This window comes from Lipotes vexillifer, unplaced genomic scaffold, assembly GCF_000442215.2.
Source record: "Lipotes vexillifer unplaced genomic scaffold, Lipotes_vexillifer_v1.1 scaffold69, whole genome shotgun sequence".
NCBI lineage: Eukaryota > Metazoa > Chordata > Mammalia > Artiodactyla > Lipotidae > Lipotes > Lipotes vexillifer.
The window spans coordinates 4,708,722-4,717,681 of record NW_006790942.1 but is presented as its reverse complement, the minus strand read 5'-3'; the positions used below and the strand labels follow the sequence as shown (position 1 = coordinate 4,717,681).

General features: G+C 44.4%; 1 protein-coding gene across 3 annotated transcripts in view; it reads right to left on the bottom strand.

Moving 5' to 3' along the window:
* Positions 1-8,960, bottom strand: part of LYN (LYN proto-oncogene, Src family tyrosine kinase) — a 58,576-nt gene that overhangs the window by 46,066 nt on the left and 3,550 nt on the right. Inside the window, exons 2-6 of one of the 3 annotated variants that reach the window (XM_007464035.1) lie at positions 8,461-8,616; positions 6,592-6,690; positions 6,367-6,470; positions 4,839-4,988; positions 3,385-3,537 (exon numbers count right to left, since the gene is read on the bottom strand). In XM_007464035.1, the coding sequence (XP_007464097.1) occupies positions 3,385-3,537; positions 4,839-4,988; positions 6,367-6,470; positions 6,592-6,690; positions 8,461-8,616 (662 nt within the window). The remainder of the gene's footprint in view (positions 1-3,384; positions 3,538-4,838; positions 4,989-6,366; positions 6,471-6,591; positions 6,691-8,460; positions 8,617-8,960) is intronic. The other 2 variants (XM_007464037.1, XM_007464036.1) reach the window with 2 other exon arrangements.

The following is an 8,960-nucleotide window of genomic DNA, read 5'->3' as shown; positions in this document are numbered from 1 at the left end:
TGCCCACTTTCCTGCTGAGGAAACTGAGGCCAGGGAGGTCCAACTAACTTGTAGGTAGCTTAGCAAGCGAGCGAGCCCGAGTCTCTGGGAGGCTGCAGCAGCTGGCTTCTTCCCCGCCCTGAGTGACTCTGGGTGAGCTGCTTTCCTGCTTCTCAGGGCACTCATTCATCGATGGTGACAGTGACTCCTCTCTTCCAGCCCTACTGCTGCGAGTATGTGAGACAGTGGATGAAAATGCACTTGGAATGTGTAGCTGGGACATTCTTTTCTCCCCCCCTCCCCCTGGACACTCATCTCGTCCCCAGTCACGTGCAGAGAGCAAGGATGGACTTGGAGACCTAGAGGGCAGTGAAATGCAATAATGAATGTGTGTATTCTCCTGCCAATAAGCTCACTAAAGACACAAGTCTGGAAAGGGGAGGCGAGGGACGGGACGCAGAGTCCCCGGTTCCTGACCTGAGCTGGAGGTTGGAGTCGCCGTGTTTAGGGGAGGGTGGTCAGAGGACAGACGCCTGCAGCTTTCAGAGAAGTTATGGCCTCTAAGAGGGATGAGAATCCAAATGAGCAAGTAATGCTGAAACCATCTGGGGAAAGCTCTTTTGGATATTTACACAATTTTAAAGACTCTCCCTACAGATGATTCATTAGTTACAACAGGGAATGAAAAACTCACATTCATAATGGAGAAATCTGGTGGTCCTCCTTAAAATGAAACAGAATATTGGCAATGATGGGACCAACCCTCATTCTGTGCCGCAATGGACGCAGGAAGACACGGCATCGCTTAACACTTAGATGCTATTCGTGCCCAAGGGCGTAACCTGGACCAAGTCACCGGAAAAAACAGAAAATCCAAACGAGGGGCATTCCTCAAAGTGACTGAGCTATCATGAACGATGGAGGTGGGCTGGGGGACCGTTCCAGATTCAAGGAGACTACAGACAGGTCAACTAAATGCAAACACACGATCCCGACAGCCATGAGGACACCACTGGGACAATGGGGGGAATTCGGATGTAGACTCTACACTAGACAGTGTGGACCAACGTGGAGCTTCCCGAACGTGACCACTGTGCAGTGTGAGTTGATGGCCTTGCTCTTAGGAGACACCTGTGTAAGTACTTAGGGGTGAAAGTCATCACCTCTGCAACTTACCCTCAAGTGGCTCCACAATAACAATAAAATATGTATGTGTGTGTGTGTGTGTGTGTGTGTGTGTGTGTGTGTGTGTGTGTAGAGAATACAGCAAAATATTAAGTGGTGAATCTAGGTGAAGAATATACAGTGTTTATTATACCTGCCCCTATTTTGTGGATTTGGAAAAAATATATTAAGAAGTAACTGAAAATACCTCGGGGGAAAGTGGCAATTTAAAAAAAAAGAAAAAAGAGCAGATACCAGTTTGACAGTTCCTTCAAAAGTTAAACACAGAATTACCATGTGACCCAGCAATTCCACTCCTAGGAGGATGTATATAACTAAGAGAAATGAAAACATTTGTCCACACAATAACTTGCACACGAATGTTCAAAGAAGCATTATGCATAATAGCTCAAAGGTGGAAACAACCCAAATGTTCATCAATGGATAAATAGATAAGCTGTGGTATATACATACAATGGAATATTGTTCAACCATAAAAGACGAAAGAAATTCTGACATAGGCTACAACGTGAGTGAACCTTGAGGACACCATGCTGAGTGAGATAAGCCAGACACAAAAAGACAAACATCTGTATGATTCCACTTACATGAGGTCCCTAGGGTATCACAGCCATAGAGAAAGGAAGCAGGAGGGTGGGTGTCCAGGGGCCAGGGTCGGGGGGGGAAGGGGAGTGTCTAGTGTTTCCTCCTGGAGTGATGGAAGTATTTTGGTACTAAATAGAGGTGGTGGCTGCACAACCATGTGAATGTAGTAAACGTCACTGAGTTGTCCACTTTAAAATGATTGATCTTACGTTGCATGAATTTTACTTCAATTAAAAAAAAAAGGTGGACAGAGCAAGGAGGGGCAGGAGGTGACGATCTGGGCCGCAGAGGGTGGGCAAAGACACACCTAGAGCAAGATCACACCCCCAGACCTGCGGGCCCGACCGGAAACAGAGTGCCAGGTACACACGCAGACCCCAGTGAGCAAGGTGAGGTTGTGTACTCATGATTTACCTGAATTCCGTTATCACGTTTCCAAAGACTTACAGCGCAGTAAGAATTAATTATATGCAGAGGCATATTTAAATGATACTTTGGCTAAAGCAGTGACAACAGGAGAAAATGGGCAAAGCTGTGAGCCCAGGGGCTGAGATTTTAGAGGGAAGCCTCTCCCTCGCAGACCGGCTGGGCTGGGGCTGGATGGGTTTTCAAAGCTGTCTGCCCCTTCTCTTTAGAAATCATTTTTGCTCTCACTCACACAAAGCTGGCGTGGAAACCATGATGCAGTAAAAAATCGTTTTAAAAATTTCTTTTTACAAAAGAAAAAGGAATTCACAGTCATTATAAAAGCTCTAGAAAAGACAGGTGGGCAAAAAGTATCTGCTGGAGAAAGCCACTGTTATCATTTTGGTGCTCTTCTTGCCAGCCTGAGAAGGCAGTACTTAACAGTAAGGAACGATTCTCTAACGGTGGTATTTTGAGTATCTTTAGAAAGTTTCTTGGTGAGAAACTGCAATACCTGTGAGGCTTCCTATTAAGCCCACTAGTAAGGATGGTCCTAACCCAAGTGTACCCTTCCCTGAGATGCAAGCACATTCCTGTACTTAACCTGTGTCCAGAGAATCTGGTGATGAGAGAATCACAGAAGAGTAGACAGAACCACCAGGATAGATGCCCACTGCCCCCTTCCTTATAAACATTCATCCTTGGGACTTCCCTGGTGGCGCAGTGGTTAAAGGTCCGCCTGCCAATGCAGGGACACGGGATCGAGCCCTGGTCCGGGAAGATCCCACCTGCCGCGGAGCAACTAAGCCTGTGCGCCACAACTACTGAGTCTGTGCACCACAACTACTGAAGTCTGCATGCCTAGAGCCCGTGTTCCACAACAAGAGAAGCCATCACAATGAGAAGCCCATGCACCACAACGAAGAGGAGCCCCCGCTTGCCGCAACTAGAGAAAGCCCATGCGCCCAGCAACGAAGGCCCAATGCAGCCAAAAATAGATAAATAAATAAATTTGTGAAAAAAAGATTCATCCTGAAAGAGAACTACTAAGGCACGAGGAAGAGGAAGAGTCTAATCACGTAGGTTGTGTAGGCTAGTTCTTGGCACAGGTGGACAGAGGAAAACAAAAGCAGCGACGCTTCTGAGAAAACTGAGAGAAATCGGCTGGAGCCCTTATTTCTCCTGCTGTCGCCCCCAGGAGGGACTCGGGCTCCAGAGCCGCACACTCACCCATCCAGACTTCCCCGAACTGCCCGGCACCAAGCTTCTTCACCAGCTTAATGGATTCCCGGGGGATCTCCCAGGCATCTTTGTCCCACGGCTTCTGTGGTTTGGGACTAATGCATGCCTTCTCCAGTCTTCTGCACAAGCCATCTGACTGCTCTAATTTGAAAGAGAAAATAAACGTGGAAAAAGTCATCCCTTGTATTTTACCAGTATCTATAGGGAAGTTTGGACTATGAGTCTTATCATTTTCAACTTGCCAAGGTCTATGAACCTAAAATGCTTATAGGGTTATCTTCTGCGTAATCATGACTTTTGAAATTCTTAAATGAAAGACAATTTAAGACAGACTTGATTTTATTCATTAGTAATGCTAACCTATAAAAATAAAAACAACAAAATGAACAGATAAACAAAGGCTGACATGTTGTTACACTTAATAGAATATAATTTTAATTACAGAGCCCATGTAAGCTCTCCAGGGCACAATGGCGGGAACTTGGTCACGTCACCACAGGACCCCAGTGCCAGAACAGGGCCAGGGCTCCACAAGCCCTCAACACGTGTGCCAGATGGATAAATGGATGGGGGTAACAGAGAGGGAAGGAGGACTCCACAAAATCTGGGGTACTTGCTCTCTCCATATTTTGGGACCTAAGCAAATTTTATGTGTAATCCCTTGGAGCAGGTTGAAGAAATAAGCAGTAACAAGAGTTGCCCACTAAAACTGGCCTCAAACACACAGTCGTGGGTTCAGCTTAGCCAGGCTGTAGCGTAGATTAGCGACAGAGGACCACTGACAGGCCACTTCTAAATATTTTGGTGCTATTGTTATTTCTGTTTTCTCTTACCAAGAGTAATAATACATACTCGTGGTATGTACTTTACACACACATAGACATGTATACACTAGGACACAGGTCTACAGATTTGCATTCGTATTCCAGATATTTGAAGATGCGTTGTAAAAATATGTACTATGCGAAAATAATATCCATCTTTCTCTTTGCAATTCTGGAACGTTAACTGTTAAACAGCACAAACTAGGTGGGAAGGACTAGGATAATTATTCACAAAGATCAAATCTGACTTTGAATGTATACTTATAGATTAATTTAGAACCAATTATAGAATATCATCCTCCAACTTTATCCAAAAGAAATATGATACATAAAACATTTTATTCAACACAGTATTGGACGTCCTAGCCACAGCAATCAGACAAGAAAAAGAAATATAATGAATCCAAATTGAAAAGGAAGAAGTAAAGCTGTCACTGTCTGCAGATGACATGATGCTATACATAGAGAATCCTAAAGATGCCACCAGAAAACTACTAGAGCTCATCAATGAACTCAATAAAGTTTCAGGATACAAAAAAATTTAACATAAATGTTTGACACCATATATTTATCATAACAGACGTATCTTTTCTTTTCTGACCTTGCATTTTCACTTACTTTGGTAATGCTTAATCATGTCACTGATACAAGGAAAAGTAATTCGTGGCGAGATGTAATAACCCCCATTGTCCAGACTTCTGATTTTGTAGTGCTTAATAACGTCACCATGCACGGGGTCATAATCTCTGACAGACAGAGAGTAACTGCCTGTGGGGGAAGAAGTACAAGCAAAGATTACACTTACATTTTGTAAGTAGATTGGCATTATGGGGGAGGGGAGGATTGGGAGTTTGGGATTAGCAGGTGCAAACTAGTACGTATAGGATGGATAAACAACAAGGTCCTACTGTAGAGCACAGGGAACTATATTCCATATCCTGCGATAAGGATAAACAACAAGGTCCTACTGTAGAGCACAGGGAACTATATTCCATATCCTGCGATAAACCATAATGGAAAAGAATATGAAAAAGAATATATATATGTGTGATGGAATCACTTTGCTGTACAGCAGAAATTAACATAAAATTGTAAATCAACTATACGTCAATAAAATATTTTTTAAAACGTTGGTATTATACACACCGTGGACACATTTTGCCATAAAAATATGCAAAATATAAATTGAGCATGTATATAGTGCATAATTTTAAAGTCTTATAAAAAGTCTACTTGACAAACAAAGCTAGTGCTTTGTTTGCTGTGAAGCTTACCAACACACTTTTTCTTCTTTGTGATGGGTGTTTTAAAAATTATTTTGCTGAATTGAAAAGTTATTTTGATTTTCTTTCTCTTAAAATTTCAAGTTTTATACTAAATAATAATCTAAGAGGCTCAGTAAACATAAAGCTTGGTAAAAAAAATAACCACAATTACGTCTGCTTTTGTGTTACTTTTAGTAGCAAAACTAATCATTTGAGCTTGTTATTTGTTATCAAACTATAAAACTCCCACTACCAGAACACAGTACAGGCACATCTCAGAGATATTGTGGGCTCAGTTCCAAACCACCTCAAGAAAGCAAATATCCTAATAAAGTAAATCACACAAACGTTTCGGTTTCCCAGTGCATTAAAGACGTTATGTTTACACTGTACTGTAGTCTATTAAGTGTTCAATAGCATAAGTTTAAAAAACCAACATATATACTTTAATTAAAAAAACACTTTATTGCTAAAAATTGCTAACCATCATCTGATCCTTCAGTGAGTCATAATAGTAACATCAGAGATCACTGATCACAGATCACTCATAACAAATATAATAATAAAGAAGAAGTGTGAAATACTGCAAGAATTACCAAAACGTGACATAGAGACACATTTGCTCATGAAGTGAGCAAATGCTCTTGGAAAAATGGCACCAATAGACTTGCTCGATGCAGGGTTACCACAAACCTTCAGTTTGTAAAAAACTGCAGTATTTGCAAAGCGCAATACAGTGAAGCCAATAAAACGAGGTCTGCCAATAATTGACTTTTTTTCCAAAAAAAATTCTTTTTTTTTTTTTTTTCAGGATTCTAGAATCGTTTCTAAGAATGATTTCCTAAACAGTGTTTTATAAGAGGCCTTATGTCACTTCCTACCTTTTAATGTTTCACTTTCTCTGATAAGAAAAGCTCCAGCGCTGTTCCCTGGTGCCAGAAGCTGCCTTTCTGCATCTTTCCTGGTTATATCCTTGAAAAACCACCTGAGAAGACATATTAACATTTCATGGGTGTTTTAATCCCGGGAAGGAAAAAGACGAAGAATAAACAAGAAACCCAGAACCACAAACAGAGCTGTCCCAGACGACACGGGAAAGGACTCACTCTTCCGTTTCCAAGGTGTTGACTTTGGCTACGTAGTTGCTGGGGATGAAGCCTTCTCTCTTTGTCGAAAGGGATTTAGCTTTCCACCATTCTCCATGCCTGGAATAGAAACACGCATCCAAAAGGGTTTGTTTTCAATGACTCAAGAACTACAAGAGCAATTGTCTTAATGTGTCTGTCTTGCAGGGTGAGGGAGGGCAGGGAAGACCCCTGGAAACCCAGAATCCAGGGAGAAAGTTCATACTTCTTGCTAAAACATAAATACGTTTAGGGATGGAAGCAAAAGAAAACAGTCTCACGACTGAAGTATGGGTCGCTGTGCTCAGAGCTGCCAAACAGGGGTTGGTGAAAATGGTTCCCATCTTGCAGAAACAAAAAGTTCACATCTAAGAAACGCTTTAGGGTCCTTACAGAAATGGGAGTTAAAGGGAATAAAGGGCCATAGTTCCTATGTCATAAACTCCTTTGTTAAAACATCTCATTTCCATAGACACAAGCCATGGGAAAAAGAAATAGAAAACCATAAAATAATCCCAAGCAGCTATAGGCCTCGTCACCACACTCTCATCTTCTGTGAGAGGCGTGGAGCTGGGGAAGGGGCTGGGGAGGGAGGAATGGACGGGTCCCTGTGAAAGCCTCAACTATGTTCCCCATCAGATTCCCACACCCAGACGGGACCCTCGTCTGCAAGACGTGAAGGACAATTACAGCTGCCACTAGGCTGTGGTCCACTACATGCCTGTGCCATGTTTATATATATGTACACACATAACCTTCACATCAACCCCATGACAGAGGTATTGCTGTTCCCGGTTCATAAGTGAAGACACTAAGGTGTAGAGTTGAAGTGACTCGTCAAGGTCACACAGCTATCAGGTGGCAGGGCCAGGATCTGGCTCAAGTTCACACTCAGCCAGGAACTGACAACTGCTCTCAGCCACTCAACACCATAAACTTAATCAGGGTCTCCCTCCTCCAACCAGCCAAGGGTGTCCCAGTTGGCAGGCCAAGGTGACACCATATGAAAGATTACTGGAATTCTTGGAGTTCATTATTCTCAGCACAGCGCTGAGCCCTGTGGTCTGAGCAGGGCCACAGGTGTGCGAGTCAGCCTGGAGGGGGTCAAGGAAATGATGTCCAAGCATCTTCACAGAAACGCTAAATGCTGAGTGGGGACTCTCCCGAGACGACCACTGCTTCAGCACCACCTGAAGAGTCACACTCAGTTGGACCCATACACCCAGTCTTAATGTGAGTAAATAACGAAATAAAAATGGTAAGGGGCTTCCCTGTTGTTGCAGTGGTTGAGAATCCGCCTGCCAATGCAGGGGACACGGGTTCAAGCCCTGGTCCGGGAAGATCCCACATGCCATGGAGCAACTAAGCCCGTGCGCCACAACTACTGAGCCCACGAGCCACAACAACTGAAGCCCACGTGCCTAGAGCCCGTGCTCCGCAACAAGAGAAACCACTGCAATGAGAAATCCGCGCACCGCAATGGAGAGTAGCCCCCGCTCACCGCAACTAGAGAAAGCCTGCGCGCAGCAACGAAGACCCAACACAGCCAAATAAGTAAATAAATAAATAAAAATTTTTTAGAAATGGAATTAAAATAACATGCAAACTCCACCTAGACCCAAACCTCTTAAGACAGCACTGATGGATAAGGAAAGAAAGGGAAAACCCTTGGGAAGTGCTCACAGCAAAGCCTAAGAGGAAAATCTCTCTAGCCCTGCTCCTTCGGGCAGCAAGGAAGCTGGGGGCCCCATGTCCACCCCAGAGGGGCGTCTGCTGCATAGTGCTGCTGGTGGCCAAGCCAGGGCAGCAAGCGACGGGGCGGCGGGGGGGGGGATGCCTGGGCGCACTTACTCCTCCAGGACTTTCATCTTCTCTCCTTTCTTGAAGGACAAGTCGTCTGGGTGGATGCCATCATAGGGGTACAATGCGACCACGATGTCTCCTTGCTCCTCTGGATCTGAAAATGAAGAATGCAGGCGAAGACCTTTGAGAATCCACAGAAGAAATGTTGTAACAAATTCATGTGTCATGGGGCACAAAGGATGCAGTGAGGCATTGAGAGACGGGCAGCTGGAATAAAGACCTGCTTCCTTCCTAGCGGGGCTCGGGGCCCACGCAGTCCATGGTCGGTCATATACTGCGCACACCGGTACAGTGTTTGTTATCTCAAATCACATGACCTATGACCACAATAACTTCCAACTCTAGGTTTAAGAAATGATACAGGGCTTCCCTGGTGGCGCAGTGGTTGGGAGTCCGCCTGCCGATGCAGGGGGACGCGGGTTCGTGCCCCGGTCCGGGAGGATCCCACATGCCGCGGAGCAGCTGGGCCCGTGAGCCATGGCCGCTGA